The sequence below is a fragment of the Pelodiscus sinensis genome, chromosome 21 (genome assembly GCF_049634645.1).
Source record: "Pelodiscus sinensis isolate JC-2024 chromosome 21, ASM4963464v1, whole genome shotgun sequence".
In the NCBI taxonomy this organism is placed as follows: domain Eukaryota; kingdom Metazoa; phylum Chordata; order Testudines; family Trionychidae; genus Pelodiscus; species Pelodiscus sinensis.
Window position 1 is genome coordinate 12,338,482 of NC_134731.1, and position 20,538 is coordinate 12,359,019.

The following is a 20,538-nucleotide window of genomic DNA, read 5'->3' on the forward strand; positions in this document are numbered from 1 at the left end:
TTCTTCACCTTTTCCGTGGTATTGGAGTTTAGCTTGAACAGTGTTTAACCGTGGGGGAGTTTGATATACAAGTGCAAGAGAGCTATGGATTAAAAGATTTTTGTGCATTTTGCATTTATAAACCCAAGTTATTAGACCAGTTTGTCTTGTCTGTAATAATGAGATTATTTTCCTCTGTGACATTTTGCTTTCAGTAGGATTTAAGAGGAGCACATAGTAACTTTAGTTTTGGAACACCAGTTGCACAAGAATTGGGAAAGTATAGACTTCCTATGCTGGTAAACTTAAAGCTAAAACAGACAATGTTACATGCTGATAAGAATCACAAAAGTGCATTTGCTTTAATATCAAAGATGGGAACTTTTTGTGTGTGTGAGTGTTATAATAGGATGAAGCTTAAGTATGCAGAAGTACCTAAGAGCTACAAACTGTCCATGTTATATATTTTTAAAGTATATACTAATTTTGCTTTATGCTAGAGCACCACTTCAAAGAGCAGGCCAGATCGTGCAACATGGTACTGGCTGCTTTGTATTGTACTACCAGTGTATCCTGGCCCCACGCCTGTTCTAACTGGCTCTGGTTGGGTCCTGCCACCTTCACTGGCATAGACGTGATGTGAGATCGAAAAGCACTCAACATAGAAGTCAGATTTTCAGAAGTGCACAGCACCCAACATTTCCCAGTTGTGGACAGTGGATTCTTTTGATTGTCTGGCTTCTTGGGACATTGGTGTCCCCCTCTGACAGTGTAGCACTGTAAAAAGAGGCAAGCGTGGGTTTGCCCCACATTGTGTCATTCCTCGGTTGTGCCAATAGCCTTCACAACCTGGAGTAAATAAGAGCAACCCCTAGGCTACTATTACAGTGAAAATTGTTCTCTAGCTAATGTTTTCTCCAAATGATCATACCCAGTTTGTCTATTTTCTTCTCTTCTCTCTGGTTTTTCATATGTAGACAAAAGCCTTTTTGTTTTATTTTTGGAAATCTGGGTACTTACTGCAGAGTCTGCCGAACAGCTGCCTGAAGTGTCGTTTCTCTCCAACACAGTGCTCCCCAGATGCAGGGGACCTCTTTAAGCCATTAATGAGCAGTGAACAGAATCATGGCTACTACTCCCATCTTCCACATTATCCCCCTTTGAGCTGCTCCTGCCTTCTCTCAGCTCTATAGCTATTGGCCCACACCTCTTCTAACTGGCCACCTGGGCTCAAGCTGTTTTCTGGCCTTTACCCATTGTGAGCAAACAAAGGAATGAAGAAGACAGTGGGGGAGGAGAGGAGTTGTTTTCATACCATGCTTCCTCTGTTTAATTCTGGAAAAGCCACCTAATTGTTTAATGGGAGTGACCCAATATTCTATAAGCATGTTTTCGGCAGATGAGTAGCTTGTTTCTATTTTAAGACAAGGGATAGGTCGCTTTGGGGAGTGGGGATGAGTAGGGGGTAACTGAGCATTCAATTGAATTACCCAGGGATTGTTTGATCAAAAGATCCGAAATGACAAATGACTGAAAATTCACAAAGTGATGCATTAATCTAGTTTAGCTTGGCTGGCTTGCTGGAATCTTGCCACTAATGTCTCTAATAGCCTGTGTCTGTATTTGCCTGGATTGGGCTTGGCTCAAGGGAACTTTCTATTTGGTTACAAAGTCTGTCTTATTTAGACTTTCTGGGCCAATTTTCCACCAGTGCTCTTTCAGATGGGTCCGCCGTGCTTGTGTTCAGTCTCCACAGGCACACGTGACATCTGATACATACGCTTGCAAATATCCAGGGTGCCTTAAGCATGAGGTCCCGGCCCCCTGTGAGGCACATTCACTCGGGCTGCGCGAGGAATGTCCACATTGCATTATAAACCCATCCTGGGATTTCTGGGGCCCTACACCGTCCTATTAAATTGGTGTCCTTATGCCCGATGGCAACTAATTCAAGTCTTTGTTCAGGCCAAGGGAGACAGTGTCAGATTTGCATATGAAGGTCAGTTCTGCACTCTCTCTCTGTAGTTGGCTTGAACTGGTTAACATATTAAAACACCAGCTTTCCTTACATTCAACACTCTATTGACATCAAAAGCTAAGTACGGGACACTTTCAGCTACTCAATTAGTCTCATTAGCCCCGGGGTTACAATTGATGGGTACTTTTTTTCTCCCTCTCCCTTTTTATTCTGAGGGTCCCCCCTTTTTTTTCTCTACTCAAGATCATCGCATCTGAAGAAGTGGCTTTTCCCATGAAAGCTCACGATACTGTGTATTTATATATTTGTTAATCTCTAAGGTGCCACAGGACTACTCGTTTTTAAAGTCACAGACTTACACGGGTTCAGTGTTTGGTCAATAGGTCTGGCAGACTTTGTCACTTTTAAGGTAACTAGTGCCTGTCTGGAGGAAGCAGAGCCACAGAAGAGGGATAGGAAGAGATGAGAGGGTGGACATTAAGACCCAGTAGAGCCCCAGATTTTCAGGTTCCCTACAAAACTGCATATTCTGCATTTGGGTAAGGTTGGCCCTGTCCATAGAATCTGACTTTGTGCACTTAAGTCTTTCAAAACCCATGCTGGAAGGTTCACACTGCATCGTAAACCTGGGCTTACCACTGCTGGGTTCGGGTCTCACATTTGTGCTACTGCCTTCTGACTCAGGTCTGGGATGTGAGCTGCATCTACCCTGTGAAATGACAGGGCTTGAACCAAGCTTCAGTGATATTTGGACTCTGATGGACCCTCCCCACCCAAGCAGGGTCCTAGGACCCAGGTCCTGAGTGGTTGCTGACCTGAGTCAAACTGATTTGTGTGTTTGGGGGCACAAACCTGAGTAAGAAAATCTGGGGTTAGTGTGCAGCCAGACATACCCATGAAGCCCACGTGATGCTGGAGGATACAGATGAAAGCAGAGGGGAGTTTTAGAGGTGAAATCCATTCGTCAACTTGGAGGCTTCCACCAGTAAGTGTGTAGAACTGGCAGAAAGGCTGGAGTAGGTGGTCTCAGCCTCTTTCAGTCACATTTTCCCAGCATGATGAACCTGTAGAGCCACTCACTCTATTCTTGGAATGGGCTGATATAGTTAAAGCATTGCCCATTAAAAAGGAGCTTCTTTAAAGTTATACGGCACCTAAAAAAAGTGGGTAAAATCTAGAAACTATTTTAGTTTCTCCCAAAGGTGAAAGGAATCATTGTTTTTAATTGCGTATCTGTATTCCAGCAGCACATGCAGTGTGCTAGGCACTTTCCAATAAAGGCACACTTTCTGCTCAGATTTGAGTATTGGGTGGGAGCAAATGGAGAGGGGAGGGAAGTCCACAAAGTCCGGCTGGAAAGTGGGTAACTTTTAACAAATAGTGAGTTCAATGCCTGGGCCGACAGCTATGCACACATGGAGCCCCAATGAAGCAAATGGGCATCCAGGCAGACAGGGCGGCCTGCCCACACACTTGAAATTGTAGGATCAAGGTAGTGAACCACCTGATGCTGAGTCCGATTTATGAGGGGTCCCTGCGGGACTTTTCATCAAAGTTCCTAACTTGTTGGTTTCCTTAGAGCATTTGCCATGTAGGCCATTGTTCATAAAACCATGCCAGCTAAACCATTGCAGGGAGCTGTATTCATGGCATTCTTGATGTGGCTCCAGGTGTTAGGGATGACCTTAGCTGTAGCCTGCGAAATGCAGAATTCTAGACTTGTCTTGCAAGGGAAGGGAAGAGGGCAACGATTTGCAGGGATTGTTTGAAACAGTCCTCATTGTAGTTTTGATGTCTGCATGCGAATCTTGTGGTTATTATGGATCTTCATTGGCCTTGTTTCCTTTTATTTATCACTAGAAGATTTACCCGACGTTGCTCGGGCCCTTAACTCACTTTTTGTTTTTCTTCATTGAAATCGTTGTTCTGGGGTGGGATGGGGGAGGAGGGGTTTAGTGTGCAAGTTGCCCGGGGGAGAGAGGACAAGACAACCCCAGCCCTCTCTCTCACTGCACCAGCTTGGGGCCAGGTGAGAAGCACCTCTCCGTAGCCACTACAGCTCCAGTGGACAGAGAGAGGGGAGGAGTGCATGTCTTTCAGCTGGGGCAGGTCCAGGTTCATCTTCCCCCTGCATTCCCCAGCCAGAGTGAGGAAAGGAGCAAACTGTGCACTTTCCCCTCACTTCCTGACGAAGGGGAACAGCCAGTAATGTTCCTGTATGAATTGGGGTGAGGAGAGCTTCCGCCCCTTCCCCCATATCTAAAAGGCACCTGGGGATGGGAAGGTTGGGGCTGGGGTAGTCCCGGAAGCAGGGAGGGCGTGCCCTCAGCCAGCTCCTTTCACTTGCCTGATGATTCTGTTTCTTTTCTGTGTCGTTTGATGAGAAGCAATCCCATTCCAGGCACATCCCATTATCCTGGTATAGCCAAACCCTGACCTTGCTTTAAGTTATGAGAAGAGGAAGCTGAATACTGAATTTGGTGATACTAGCTATTACCATTTAGGAGGAGTTCTTGAATATATAGACAGACAGACAGACAAACTCTCTAAAATATATAATAGATTGTTTAAAGTTTATCTCCTGCAAAGTAAGATCTTGCGAGCCCCGTTTGAAAATGTTATGTGCAAATTTCATGTGCTCAGATTTGTATGCACAAATTGAGTAGCTATAGCCAACTGTTTTTCTGCCTTACTTTTGAACATAAATGGTCACTTTGTGAACAACAGTGGCGTGCCAGCACATTGTCCTTTTCTTTGGCTTACAGTGTGCCAATGCCTGTGAAGTTTGGAGGGTTTTTTTTTAAAGCTTCAGTCTCCGTGTGGTCATGTGAGAATCTCAGCTCTGTTTTTGTTTTTAAATCCATTTCTCTCTCCCTTGGTTGCAGAGAAAAACCTGAAAATGTGAACCCTCAAGGCAAAAAACCCCCAGGGCAAATAAAAAGAACCCCAATCCCCCTCCCCTTTTTTTTACAATATAATGATTTTAAGCATATGTCATGATTTTTGAACTGTAGGTTTTGCAATATTAGTAAAAAGTAGTTTATGAGCTACAGTAAAACTGAACATAATTGAGACAACACATTACTTAATAGTTCAGTTGAACAAGGTGTGATTACCATTTGGAATATTATATTGCACAAATGAAAAGCAAACTGTGAGTCATGCAAAAGTGGCTGTTACTCCTGATGATTGTTATTAAACTGCTACTGGGGTGGTCATATTCAATATAGTCATATATTGACTTTGCCAAAAAGGTGAGTAAGTTCTCAAACTGCTGTCTTATTTTGTCCCCTGTGCTGGCCGGTTCTGTGAGAGCCAAGTACTTTCAGTGTTGTTATTTCAAGAGGGACTGAAATAGGGTGAAACGAATTGCAGAGGGAAGTTAAAGGGAAGTAACCTTATCACAATAAACAAGGAAAGAAAGAGTAGGCAGGGCAGGAAATAGCTGAAGCATTTAGCCACCTACTGCTAATTTCATGTATTCAGTGACATTGAAAACCATAAATAATTTGCATATAAGAAGGTAACTTGGCCTTAGGGAAGCTCTTGGGAGTCAGTCTTGGCACTCAAATTGACTGGCAGGTGTCATTGGCATGTCTGAGACATATGAGGTGCCACTTCACTGAAGCAGTGAGTACACTGAATTTCTGTGGGTCTGCCTCCCTGCCTACCTATTTTTGCTCATCTCTATTGCATCTAAACCCTGGTCTAAGGTAACTGTGAAGTGGGTCTGACAAGTCGAGAAAGCCTACGGCTTAGGTAGAGGGCCAAAAAGCCCCGGGTGTGGGTCTCAAGCCACATGCTTGGAAGGAAAAGGGATTTTTCCGCAATGGGGGTGAACCAAAAAAAAAAAAAAAAAATCAGGAAGGATTCTTACAGCTAGGTTTTCTTTGATCAGTCCTGCCCTCAGGCTCCATGGCGTTCAGCCCTTTCTCCGTCATTTGAGATACAGTAATTAATGTTGAGTGGGGCTTGGGTTGTTTTAGTCAGGAGGGTTCATACCAACAGTTGGTTCTCTGCCCAGGTCAGTTAGCAGAATGTGGTCTATATGGCCCAGGACATGAAGTTGTAATCAAACCTAGTTCTTGTTTCCATTGAAGAAGGTTAAAACGCCAGGCTCTGTTTCTAGACAAAATGTAGTGCAAAAGTACGGCAAGAGCTGGTGCTTCTGATTCCCAGCATGTATCACGGCTGGATAACAGCAGTTTTATCAAATCTTTCTCCTACACAATCAGCTGATTAGTTCTGGGGGCTTATGCTGTGCAGGGGAGGGGAAAAGACCTACTTTATTCGCAGAGGGGTAGCCAGCCATATCAGTCTGTAACTTTAAAAACAACTTTTTTAAAAAAGAAAGAAGTGGTCCTGTGGCACCTTAAAGATTAGTCTCCATTGTGCCACAGGACTACTCATTTTTTTAAAGTTGTTTCTACTTCATTCACGAGGTTCACACACAAGCCCATCAGAACCTGAGGAAGAAAAGTCTTCCCTTTGAGAGCAGCTCTTCAAACACTGCTCATATACCTAGTTACCTGCTAAGTTATGTGTCTGTTTGGCCTGTCCTCTGACAAAGTGTGTGTGAACCACAGATCCATTACCAGATGGAAAGTCAGTTCTCCTCTCTTTCTCTCTCTCTGCATGCACATACATGCATGCAATTATATTGTCCTCTTGTTACTTCATGTGAAAGTATGAACCCCAATAATGCTGCCACTAAAATGTCTGACCATATTTTTCTCTAGCGGCCGCCATTCATACAGGATATAAAACCAGCTGTGCTAATGCTGTGAGCGGGGAAATGTTTTTCTTTTAGCAAAAGCACAGAGCTGGGAGTCATGACTTTGGAGTTTTAACCAATGCTCCCTCTAATCTCTTCCATCCATGTGCGGATTTTTTCCACCCACGTGCAGAATAAATTTTTATGTGCACCAATGTGAGCGCAAATGTGCACCACCACTAGAAACAAAAAAACCTAGCTGTGAGAGTTCTGCTAATCAGCTGGGTGGCATTAGAATCTGAGTGGCCACACAAGCACTCAGCTTACAAGAACATAAGAACATAAGAACGGCCGTATAGGGTCAGACCAAAGGTCCATCTAGCCTAGTAGCCTGTCTGCTGACAGTGGCCAGCGCCAAATGCCCCAGAGGGGGTGGACCGAAGACAATGATCAAGTGATTTGTCTCGTGCCATCCATCTCCAGTCTCTGACAAACAGAAGCCAGGGACACCATTTCTATCCCCTGGCTAATAGCCTTTTATGGACCTAACCTCCGTGAATGTATCTAGCGTCTCTTTAAACTCTGTTATAGTCCTAGCCTTCACAGCCTCCTCTTGCAAGGAGTTCCACATGTTGACTGTGCGCTGTGTGAAGAAGAACTTTCGCTTATTAGTTTTAAACCTGCTACCCATTAACTTCATTTGGTGTCCTCTAGTCCTTATATTATGGGAACTAATGAATAACTTTTCTTTGTTCACCCTCTTCAAGGAACTCTAGTTTTAACCCCGGCTCTGCTACTGACTTACTGGGTGACTTTGGGCAAGTGACTTCAACTCGGTTTGCCCTCATGTTCTACTGGTAAATGGGAATGAAAATATTGCCTTGCAGGTCTGTTTAAGATTGAATTACTGATGTTGGTAAAGGTGGTTTACATGGCCCTGCTTTGGTACAGGGTAGGCCACTTGACTTGATGACTTCAACCAGACATTTCTATCATTTTGTGACCCTATAAAATACTTGGCAATCCTACAAGAGAGGAGGCACTACAGAGTGTGAACTACCATTGCTGTTTCTGTATGGATATGAAGATTTCATGGGTTACCATCACTAACAGTAACCACCTACTCCAGTTACTTAATTGTTATGAGGTTATTTATTTTTTTACTGTCACAATTGTCAAAGAAAAGATCTAATATTAATCTCCGAGGTAAATTAATTGCTTTTATAAGCTCCTCAGTGAATCACTTTTCTCCTCTTGAGCTTTATTGAACCTGGGTCAGAACCAGACCCCCAGTTTGAAAGTTTTCAGGGGGAGGGGAGATGTTTAAAATCCAGATCCAAATCTGAATTGGGCGAGTTGACCTCGTTTCTATTTCAAACAGGCAAGTGATTTATCTTTCATTTGTTTTTCAGTCTGCAGAGTTCTTTGAGATGCTGGAAAAAATGCAGGTGAGTAGCATGACAGATATGTTACAGTACCCCCTCATGCATTACTTCTCATTAAGAAAGCTGTCCAGAATGACAATAAACAGATACAGTGCAGATAGCAAGTTCCCAAACCAGTACGTGGACTTGACATGCATTTAACATGGCAGGGTGATCTTGCAATACACAAATTATATTTCATATCATGTGTGGTTAAAAATAATATTGTCCTTGTCTAAACTAGTCAGAGAAGATGCTTTGGTACTAAATCTCAACATCAAAAATCAGATGAAATGTATAATTTCCCAGAAGGGTATTGGTGAACAGCAGTAGCTCTTAGTCCTTTTGGGTATGTCAACACTGCACACTTATTTCGAAATAAACTATTCTTGAATACTTATTCTGAAATAGCTTATTTCAAAATTGCACATCTGCACTGCAGGGAAGCCTCAAAATTAGTCTGAGGAAGGCTTTGCATGTGCTATCTCCATTTAAAGCCCCAGGAGGCACTAGGGAGGAATAACTTAGAATGGGGCTATTTGGAAATAGCAGCAGTGGAGCGTCTGCACACGCCTTATTTCAAAATAACTGTTTTGGAATAGGCGTTATTCCTCGGAGAATGAGGTTTACAGATTTCAGAATAAGCCATCTGTTATTTTGAAATTATCGGAATGGCTGTGTAGATGCTTGCATTGTTATTTTGGAATAATGCTAGTTATCTCGAAATAATGGTACAGTGTAGGCGCACCCTGATTAATCAATCCATATAGTTGCAAAATTCTTTGAAAGCACCTCCCAGCTTTTAGTCTTTGTGGGATATCAGTAAACACTGGCACATGCCACCCAAAATGTATACCAATTATTTTCAGGTGCATCAGATTGGGTGTGTCTAGACTACATCCCTCTTTCGACAGAGGGATGTAAATTAGGCACTTCAAAATTGCAAATGAAGCCGGGATTTGAATTTCCTGCACTTCATTTGCGTAATCGCGTCATGGCACTCTTTCCAAAAAGCTCCGTTTCGAAAGTAAAACCGAAGTCTAGATGCAGTTCTTTTGAAAATGGAAGCCTTTTTTGAAAGATCCTGTAAATAAAAATGAGATTTACAGGATCTTTCAAAAAAGGCTTCCATTTTCAAAAGAACCGCGTCTAGACTTCGGTTTTACTTTCGAAACGGTGCTTTTTGGAAAGAGCACCGTGACGTGATTATGCAAATGAAGCGCAGAAAATTCAAATCCTAGCTTCATTTGCAATTTCAAAGTGCCTAATTTTCATCCCTCTGTCGACAGAGGGATGTAGTTTAGACATACCCATTGAGAGTCAGTATGTCGGTCACCTCACAATTTGAGCAGTCAGAAGACACCTGCCATATGTTGTGCTGGGACACTGTTGGGCAACACAGCTCTGATTCAGTAAAACTGAAGCACTTTAAAACATGTACCTGGCTTTGAGCATATGAGTAGTCTCCCAGATATCAAATGTAAAGTGCCTGGATGAATCAGGGCCATAGCACTTTGTGGTATATTTTGTGGTATTTCCCTGAAATGCTCAATATGTTGGTAAGAGCAGCAATCTGCGGTTGACTGTAAACAAGGTGACTTAATCCATTTTAGTGCACTTGGCATGACATGTTCCTAATTTGCCTCATAGGCGATGGCTATGCGTGAACTAAGGGTGTAATTCCCTGGCTTGTGTACGCATAGTTGGTCTAGTTCTCATAGAGCATAAATAGCAATGTAGCCATAGAAGCACAAGTATTGGCAGCAGTGTTCCCTGTAAGCTGAACGATTGAGCAGCCCCCACTGCCCCTGGAGAGATTCAAATGCCATCCATCTGATTAGCAAAGCCAACAGCATGTGTTACTATTAATGGTGCACATCCACACATGAATTGGTGCACAGAACAAAATTTATTCCACACGTGGATGGAAACAATTAGAGGGAATATTGATGGGCAGCGGAAGCCCAGATGAGCCACCTACCTATGGTGCCATGGCGGCTCAGCCAGGCCTCTGCTGTCGCTACCTGTGGTACCGTGGCTACACTGCTGTTTATATTCTTGCTAGCCTGAGCATGTGTACACAAGCAAGGGAACCACACCCTTAGATTGCAATACGGATATATAGCCTTCGAAAGTATGTTTTTGCTAGAGCTATGCAAATCATGGAATTGGTGTTTTGTTGGCAATTTTCAAGAAAAAGAACTGGGGAGAAGGGTTTTAGTTTGAATTGTAAAGGTAACAAAATAATCATTTTCGGTCAAATGAAACTTTTTGTTTGATCCAAAATGAAAGGTTTCAGTGCAATTTCAAGCATTTGTAAAACATTTTTGGATTGTTTGAGCTTTTCCGTTCAAAATGACTTTTTGTTCCACAATTTCCTTTAATTTTATTTTTTTTTACAAAAGCCCATTTTGTTTCAAAAGTGTTGACATATAATGTTTTGATTTCCCTCTGTCTCCTGAATTTATTTTAGGAAGTTTTTGACTAAAACGCTGTGGTAAAACATGAAATCATAAAATGTTTTGGTGTAGCTGAATGTACAGTTTTCCAAAATTTTCACTCAGCCCTTGTTATTACAAGAGGTTAGCTAACACATGGAAACTAACATGGGAAAATCCCTGTGTGGACAAGGAAGTTTATAGTTTTCACACATGTTATCAGATCAAGCTAAAAAACACAATGAGCGTCCTAGCATAACCTCGTTGGTCACTGAAGGCTGGTCTACACTAGACCAATACTCTGGAGGTTGAACTTCTGGCATTCGGTTTAGCGGGTCTGATAAGGACCTGCTAAATCGAATGCTGAGGGCAGCCCCGTCAAAGCGAAGTCGACAGGAGAGTTTCTTCCGTTGACCTCCCGCTGTGGAGCCGCCCCAGAAAATCGATGCAAGATATGTTGCCTCCAGCTACGCAAAGATACGTAGACTCCGGCTACACAGTTCACGTAGCTGGAGTTGCGTATTTTGCATCGATTTTCTCCGCCAATATAGACCTGGCCTAAGGGTGTGAAAAATCCACTTGCGGAGCATAGTTAAGCCAACTAACTTTCAGTGTGAACAGCATTAAATCCACAGAAGAATTGTTCTGTAGACCTAATTACTGCCTCTCGGGGAGATGGATTACTTACACCAACAGCATGGAATGCCATTGTAGCACTCCAAGGGTAGGTTAGCCCTCAGAGTAGTAATTTAAGTGAGATTTCACTGCAGTGCAATAGCATTGTGTTTTCTTCCATTCCAAAGCAAACATCTTAATTATTTACCTTATCATTATTATGTGTTTAAAAACAGGCACCAAAACCTGAAGACCAGAGAACGGGAAGCCACAAAAATAAGGTTGGTTTTGGGATGGGTGTGGGTCATTCTGCAGAACTCTCAGAATAATATTCTGTCTCTAGAACTAGGGATTTCAGGGGATGTTGGTAAAGGATTTAAGTGTTATCTAAAGACTTGGGACTGATTGAATTGCAAAGATAAAATAGATGTGCATGCCAGTCTCTAATCTAGCCTTAGGTCTCAGACCTGTTTGTCTTTCTGCTGTGAGCTGCTTAAAATGGTTTGTCTTTTAATCGCATCGTTGAGAAGCTTATATTAGTAACTGAATGGGGAAATGGTTCCATTATATCCTTCTGCACTGGGGTATTTTGAAACAACGAATCCCAGGACGAATGGAAAAATCACACACCCTGTCTCTCCATTGATGCAGGGCAGGTTTTAAGTCCAATTAGGTGCTTCAGTCCCTGTAGTAACCTGCAGGTCTGGTTGCCTTTCTACACGGCTCTCATTTGTAGGAATGGCAGAGCTCGCCCTATTCAAACAAACTCACAAAGCTCAGGATATTGGTAGCAGGATGTGAAGAGATCTTTATTTCTGCAGCACTACACTGCTTGGCACCGGAAGGGGCCCCCTTGTAGAGCCAGTTACAGTTTCTTGATTCTGCACTGACCTGGCCCTATCATCAGAACAGTCAAAGGGCTGCAGTGGGTGAGGGGCGGCCCGTCCATATAGGCGAACTAGGCAGTCGCCTAGGGTGCCAAGTTAAATGGGGTGCCAAATGGTGGCGCAATATCATTGAGGGGCTTGGAGGTGGGGGTGCCAATTGCATGATTTACCTAGGGCGCCAATTGCTGGCAGCTAATCTAGGTTGGCCGCCCCTGGGTTGTGGGTTATAGTTGGCACTGGAGCCTCTTACACTCACTCACCTCTCAGATGCTTGTATCACCCTTGTTACTGACACCTCTAGATTGTTAACCCCCATTGGGGAGGAAGTATTGGATATGGGGGACAGAACCATACAAAGACAAAGTGACTTGCCCAATGTCACACATGAGCTCTGTGGCAGAGCATGGAATTGAGCTGTGATCTCCTGAGTCCTAACCATTGACCATCCCTCCTCCCATCTGGGTTTCCACTAGCAAATTCTCCTCCATAAGGTGAATTCTTTGTTGGCCATTTACATACAGATCCTCTGGACTGGCCCTTTCACTTTGACTAGGGGCAAGAATACTTCATGGCTCAGTTTCTCCATCACACAGGGATGTGGTGAGGATAAATGTATGTTTATATAGTGCATGGCCCTGGAACATTAAAACATACTTTTACTGACTGGAAAAAGGGCAGTTTTAAAATGTTTGCGTTACATGGAAAGGGGTAAAGATCTAGCAAATGCCTAATGGAGAAGAAAGCAATCATTTCTGCAATGTTTTGATCTTTTGTAGGAAGATTACATCCCATACCCCAGCATTGACGAGGTAGGTGCTTTAAAGTATGCACGGCTGCCTTTTTCAAAATGATCATGCACGTTATGTGTAGAGATTTGTTCCTGTATGGATGAGCTGTGAAGCCAAGATTCCGGCCATGCTGCTTATTAAAATGCCATTTGTTCTCTAGAATATTGTCTCTAGGGAAGACCTATGTGGCTTTATAATTGGTTTTGTTTTGTCCATCAATTTGGAGGCCACAACACATTTTCATAAATGAGGAGAATAAATAACAAGCACAGCCTCCTATCCTGGCTTAGGTGCATTGTAGGGAATTGTATTTCCTCTGCCTCGGTTCCCCCAGCAGTTCCAGGTCGAAGTGATATTTATCAGATCACGGAGTTATCACCAGACCTGAGTAAGGGTCTAGCCTAAGAGCAGACTAGGACTGGATTCTTCCTCTAGAGAGGGTCTATCTAGTGCAGTGATGGCTTTGTGGGATAGCGAGTGGGCACCAGGAATGACCTCCATCTGAGTGGGCCGAGAGAATGTCGGAACCAAGACGGTCTCCTGGTATAAGGTAGTTTTGCTAATTGCACTTGTGTACCTAGAATTTGCATGCTGGGCTGATTGAACCATAGCAGCACATGGGCATTGGTAAACAAAATGTCTCACGGGCCACACACACAACCCCGAAGGGCCGCAGGTTGCCCGTCACTGACCTAGGGTACATCTAGCCTACATCCCTTTTACGGAAAAGAGATGTAAATTAGATGTATTGAAATTACTAATGAAGCGGGGATTTAAATATCCCGTGATTCATTAGCATAAAAATGGCCGCCGCTTTTTTCGGCACGGAGCTTTGTCAGAGAAAAGCGGCAGTCTCGAGGCTGATCTTTCGAAAAATAAAGCCTTTTTCGAAAGATCCCTTATCCCTCGTGAAATGAGGTTTACAGGATCTTTAGAAAAAGCCTTTATTTTTTGAAAGATCAGCCTCTAGACTGCCGCATTTCTCCAACTAACCTCAGTGATGAAAAAAAGCAGCAGCCATTTTTATGCTAATGAAGCACGGGATATTTAAATCCCCACTTCATTAGCAATTTCGATACGTCTAATTTACATCCCTTTTCCGGAAAAGGGATGTAGTCTAGACGTACCCCTAGGCTACGTCTACATTGGCATCCCTTTCCAGAAAAGGGATGCTAATGAGACGAGTTGCAATTGCAAATCTGCGGGGGATTTAAATATCCCCCGCGGCATTTGCATTTACATGCCTGCTGCTTTTTTCCGGCTTGGGGATAAGCCGGAGAAAAGCGCCAGTCTAGACACGATTCTCCGGAAAATAAGCCCTTTTCCAGAGGATTTCTTATTCCTGCTAAACTATCACCGCTACAGCGCACTCCCGACATGGCTGCATTTCAGTATTAGGTGAAGTTATTCTATATGCTGATGTTCAGTTTCTAACTCACTTTGGGATGAATGCCGTATATATGTAAATGTAAGTCATGGTTCCTGCGCTGTTTTCACTGCACCTGTTACTTGCCTTGTTCCGCCTCAGAAAACAGTTTGCCTGATTGGTTAGTCATGTGCTTCGGGATGCGCCTGGGTGAAAGGTGAGGAATACATATAAATTATTGTAAAGGGGTTGATGCTATGGTTTTAGAGCATGATTCTGTCCCAGTGAAGACAGTGTAATTGATTTGAAGGCATGATCTGGCTCCTGTTGCAGAACCACTATTGATGCTGAGGGTTTTATGCTTCCCTCCATCCTCAAAATAACTTTTAAAATGAAACAAAGGTAACGTGGTTAACTTGGTGCTATTGCGCTTGAGCATTGCACTTGCAATCTGGGTACAGTCCCAGCCCGCGGGACAAAGCTGCTACTAAGCCATAGCTGTGAGAGAAGTGCAGTCCCAAGGTTGCCTGTTATTGATTCCTGCAAGAATAGGAATGCGGATTGGACAAGCAGGTAGCTAGTTATTTGATATTTACCTGCCTCATGGCAAGCACATCTTGGACAACACTCCTTTCCCATCGTTTAAGCAATGAGATGGTGTGAGGGGCATGGAGGATGCATCTACACCGCACCGTAATTCAAACTAGGATACGCAATTTGAGCTATGCAAATTGCGTATTTTATTTCAATGCTATTTCAGAATAGCTTATTTTGTCATTTGGCTCTGTCTACACAGCGCCATGTAGGGTGTGTCTACACAGTGCCAAATTTTGAAATAAAGCGCTATTCCAAAACGTCCCTTCTCCTCATGGAATGTGGGTTACAGGCACATTGGAATCGTGAGCCTGAAATAATGGGCTTGCTGTGAAGATGCAGGATAGCTATTTCGGGATACTCCGGTATCTTGAAATAGCATTGCGGTGTAGACATAGCCTGCAGGCTCATGCCAGCTGAGAATGAGTCCAACGTATACAAACATTGATGCACCATTGCTCTGATATCATGGAGAGTTCTGCCTGAGCTGAGAGTGAGCAAACGTAGAGTAAAGTCCTCAGGATTTGGCCCTATCTGTGTGGGTTAGTTGTTAATGTACTTATTTACAAGTGACTGGAACACAAACAATTTTTTTCCCACTTTAGTGGTCAGCATGAAAATCTTGTTGCCAAATCTCTCGAGGTTGCGATGAATCTCAGGATGTTTGGTGTATTTCTTAAAGCTTCACATCTCAGAGACACTTAATTAAATCAAAGCTAAGACTCTAAAGTTTAAAAAAAAAAGATTGTGTTTTTAGCCCTCACAGTTGCAGAGAGAAGCTGGAAAAGGTGACCCACACGCACACTTAATGGCTCAGAAGGTCAGGAAAAAGAACCTCAAATGTATTTTTTTTAAAGATGATTATTTTCAAGCCAGTCTCATGATTTTGGGGCCTGATACTTGATTTTTAAAGGTTTGGGGCTGGCCATACTAAGCGCTTGGATCCTCTGCTTCTCCTGGATGGTGAAAGGGGACTCTCAAGGCCTGCTCCAAAGCCCAGTGGTAAACTCTCCCACTGATCAGTCTGCTTTGCCCCGGCTAATTCCATCCCTGTTGCTCTGCATTGTATCCTCATGGCACTTTATTGGAATTCTTCACAGATTTTAGAGAAAGGAGGCCCTTATCCCTTAATCATTCTGCCTCAGTTTGGCGGGTATTGGATTGAAGACCCAGAAAACATCAGCACGCCCACCTCGTCGGATAGCAGCATCTACGAAGAGGAAGAGGAAAACCTGAGCCCTAGCACATTTGGGTATAAATTAGAGTGCAAAGGTGAAGCCAGGGCGTACAGAAAACACTTCCTAGGGAAGGTCAGTGCTCAATATGCATGCATGTTTCTCAGTCTCTTGTAAGCTATGTCGGTTTCGTGTGGCACTCTGTCCCCCTCTAGTGGTGGCTGGGCAAATTGGAGATTGAGCCTGCTATGGCATTAGCTAAGAGAAAGAGGTCTTTTAACTCAGGCAATAGCGCAGGGGTGGGCAATAAGTGGCCCATGGGCCAGATGAGGTTTCTCAGGGTTAGCCCCTGGCAAGCTGCCACATTATATTTACTTGCATGTCTGCAGGGACAGCCACTCACAGCTCCCATTGGCTATGGATCACCATTCCCAGCCAATGGGAGCTGTGGAAAGCGATGTCGTGATCCACACCACTTCCCACAGCTCCCATTGTCCAGGAACAGTGCTCCCCAGCCAATGGGAGCTGCAAGTGGCTGTTCCTGCAGACGTGCAGGTAAATAAGGTGTCTTCAGTGAAGTGTTTCCAGCTCGTGGGCCTCTTATTGTCCACCCCTGCAATAGACACTCACACCTTAGGATCCAGAGCTCCTAGCTGCAAACTCTGATGCCGTGGATCTACATGGAGTCATCAGTGTCCCATGTGTAACCCACAGATTTTCTTCAGAAAGGATAATTAGTTACTTGGGCCAGCTGAAAAAAAAATGATTTATTTTCCCCAACATTTTAAATTACAATGAACCCTCCTGCACAATTTTTTGAGGAAAAATCTCATTTCATTTTTCAGCCATCTCTGGAAACTCATGTGTCATTAGCTGTAGCCATTTGAGTGAGGACGTAAAAAGGGCACTTCCCCCGACAACATGGCTGCAGAACTCTGGTCGCTTTGCTCCTCTCCTTAACTTTTACATGGCCGCACCTTTGTTCAGTCGTCACCGTCATTCTGCCATTAGTCTGATTTCTCTGTTATGAGCTCACAATGCACTCAGTGCCATATGCACTTCATAAATGAGGATAGAGAGAAAACAGGATGGATCATCGGAATTCGGGATGTTAGCTGTTGGGTTATTGAACAGTCGAGTGATCACATGAAATCTTAGCCCTTACTCGACTATGCTATAGTCCCTGGGGGCAGGCCTGGCAGCCAATGTGCTCTGGCCCCACCCCTGCCACCCCGCACTGCTGCCTCTGTATCAGAGGCAGCAGTGTGGGGTGCCGCAGCAGCCTCCCCTGCTTCCTCTGCTGATAGAGGCAGCAGCACTGGGGCAACGGGTGGGAAGGCAGGTGGTACTGCAGAGCTGGTGCTGGGGGCAACCAGCCTTTAAGCTGGCTCCCTCTAGCACCAGTTCCTGCTTCTTCCCCCGCCTCTCTTGCTGCCTCTGATACAGAGGCAGTGGGAGGGGAGGAGGGAGAAATGCGAGTGGTCGACTAGATTAACCCAAACCTCTAGGCTTATTGGTTAATCGTATAGTCGTCTACTCTTTACATCCCTAATGGGAACCCCAGAGGAGCAGGTTAACTTGGAATTGTGTGCCTTCCCCCCATAAGAAAGGACCAGAGTTGTGAATTTGAATCCCATCATTTCAGTTTAGGTACTATTCTAGCAAATGCTGACAAGGGTTTCAAGACTTTCCTGGCCCCAGTCTCCCAATCTGGATCAGTGTGTTCTAAAGCATGAGATCCCTCTCACTAAACTTAGAAACAGTTTTTCATCAGGAAAAGCCATTTCCACTCCCCCCAAACTTTCCTCAGTTATAAAGGTTTCAACCAAATTTGGTCTGAAACAAGAATTGCCAAAACTTGTTTGCAAATGTCAGAAGATCTTGTTGCAATGTTGTCAGAACAGGAAGTTTTGATTTTTTAAAAATGCTTATTCATTTCAAAACGCACTTTATCTTATATGTTAAAAATGGTCAAAATCCATGCAATTTTTTTTTCAGAATTTCATTTTGCAAAATTTGTTAAAAATCTTGGCTTTTTGTCCCAATTTTTGGATAATTATTTTTTCAAAGTCTCAAAACTTTTCATGGGAGAGAAAATCCATTTCCCAACCTGAGCTACCTATCACTTGCCTCAAGTTATTACAAATCCTTCCTCATTTTAATCTAGTAACTCCTTCTTGTGGACAATGTGAAAACAGCGAGACTTTAGAAGTGGTTTTCAACAGGCATTGGAAATCCAGTAAAAAAATCAAGTACCCAGACACGACTTATTTCTGGTCCCTGATATTTAGAGCATAGCTTTTTACAGTCATCAAGATTCTCTTCATGATATTGAGTTAAAAAATTAGTGATAAACCTAAGTCACAATATTTGCACTGAGGTCTAAACTTTCCGAAAATATTTTATGGTGTTGTGTGCTATCTGGGTTTGACTCATGTGTTTAGACATTCATAAGCTCAAATGTGAAGTAAATTATTATTATTTGGTTAACATTTAACACTTTCATTGAACAGTTCAGGCATGCTGAAGGTAGGACAAGAAGTAATTGACTTAATCTGCAACCAGGGAGATTTAGGTTAGACATTAGGAACGTGTTAACAATAAGGACAGTTACATCCTGGAATTGGCTTCCAAGAGAGTTTCTGGAATCCTCATCAGTGTAGGTTTTTAAGAACAAAATAGACAAATACCTGATTCTGTGTTATTGTCTCTTCCTGAGGGGAAAAATCCTTATTTACCTTTGCTAATGAAAATTCTATAGTCCACTTTGTTCCTGTGAATAAGCAAAAGACAGAGTACAGGTTGGACCTCCCTGTCCAGCACCCTCACAACCTGTCCGGTCCCAAAAGAGGGAGTTTGATGGAACAGGGGAAGTTAATACCGGCCCCTCTGCTGCCAGCCTCCAGGCTCTTCCAGGGGGTCACCAGCCCCCCAGCTGCTGGGCTGCTCTCCCAGCTTCTAAGCAGCCCTCCCGGCTGCGCTTCCAGCCCTAGCCCCATACCTGGACCAGACATGCTCCTGGCCACTTGCCCCCTGCCACATCTGCTGATTGCTGGCCCTGGCCATGCTCCTGGCCCTGGCCGCTGACCCCAAACGTGCTTCTGGCTGCCGGCCACTTTGTCACCGAACTCCCCACTGGTGCCCACTCCCAGCCGCTGGGGTTCTCTGTTCCAGCAACATCTGTGGTCCTGCTGGGCCACGGATGTTGCCAGACCAGAGAGTCCTGGACCAGAGAGGTCCTAACTGTAATATAGTACAGGCTGATATCAATAAGCCCTTTCAGGTTCTGAAAGGACAGAGACATGAAACATTTGTGAGTGAGGTGTTGGAGAATTTCCTAAGACTGTAATGAACCACCCTTGTTTTCTCTTGACACAGGGACCAGTGTCTAAGGAGCATTTTAGGTAGCAGGGATGTAGGTCGTTGCCACTCTATAAGGCTGCCTTATCACATTGCATTAACACATCTCTTCTATTTTTAGGATCATTTAAATTTTTATTGTACAGCCAGCAGCCTAGGAAATCTGATTCTTTCTATTAAGTGCGAAGAGGCAGATGGTACTGAATATTTAAGGATCATACTCAGGTATGAATCTACCTCCCTTCTCCCTCTAAAGTTAAACAAAAAAAATCACTATTTAAATATCCGTTATCAGTTTTTACACCCTAATGGATGTAGATGAAATTGGTTCTCAGAGATGTAACAGGTATCCCCCATGGGTATATAAAAGGGATTGGGACATTGTTTTACTTGCACTGCAGCTGGGATATCGTATCTTGAGATTACTCTGGGAATGAACATTAGACTTTGGTCTGTAGCCAAGCCCAGTGAAAGCGAAGATAAAAAAAATCTCTGGGAGAATAATGGATAATATCAATCATAGTTAGTACCAACCCTTCTGTAAACTGATGAGACCCAGCGCCTGAGTTATCTTCTTCGTCTCTCACCAGAACAGGAATATTTGAGCACAACAGAGCTGCAGAGGCAGTGAAAGGAATGGAGGCAATCGTTCCTAGTCATACCCAGGAAATACAGTGGGGTATCATTTCCAAACATCTGGAAGAGATGCCTGCTGTAGTTTCCCTGCACATTACCAGTCACAATTACTGTGCCTGGAAGCTCAGGAGGCATCTCTACGATCGTAACTTGTTTCATTCTCTCCATTCTTCTCTTTTCTTTCCTTAGGTCCAAAGTGAAAACATTACATGAAAGGATCCCCCTGGCAGGACTTAGCAAGTTTCCTAGTATCCCGCAGATTGCAAAGGTAAACTGTCTACATTGCCTGGAGAGAACGGGTTTGTGAGACGTGGATGCACCAAGTGTGCAGTGGGAAAATTTGCAAACACAGGTACAGGTTGGACCTCTCTTTTCCGGCCCCCTCGGGACCTGATCGGTGCTGAACCAGAGAATTTGCCAAACCATGAGAGGTCAATAGTGTCTAGTAGCATTACCAGCACTTCCACTGCTTTCTGGACTCTTAGAAGACATTTAGGGGTAATTAACAGCACAGAACACTGAGAGCCAGGACTGGTGGCTGTAAACAAACTTTATGGGACCACGGGAAACTTGGTCATACCAAT

At 43.7% G+C, this 20,538-nt stretch overlaps 1 protein-coding gene across 7 annotated transcripts in view; it reads left to right on the plus strand.

The window, feature by feature from the left end:
- The window catches only part of RAP1GAP2 (RAP1 GTPase activating protein 2), a 373,682-nt gene that overhangs the window by 293,430 nt on the left and 59,714 nt on the right, over positions 1–20,538 (plus strand). For 6 of the 7 annotated variants that reach the window (XM_075904877.1, XM_075904876.1, XM_025179236.2 and 3 more), the window contains 6 exons: positions 8,084–8,119; positions 11,385–11,429; positions 12,812–12,844; positions 15,884–16,093; positions 19,440–19,543; positions 20,144–20,222. In XM_075904877.1, the coding sequence (XP_075760992.1) occupies positions 8,084–8,119; positions 11,385–11,429; positions 12,812–12,844; positions 15,884–16,093; positions 19,440–19,543; positions 20,144–20,222 (507 nt within the window). The remainder of the gene's footprint in view (positions 1–8,083; positions 8,120–11,384; positions 11,430–12,811; positions 12,845–15,883; positions 16,094–19,439; positions 19,544–20,143; positions 20,223–20,538) is intronic. The other variant, XM_025179239.2, reaches the window with a different exon arrangement.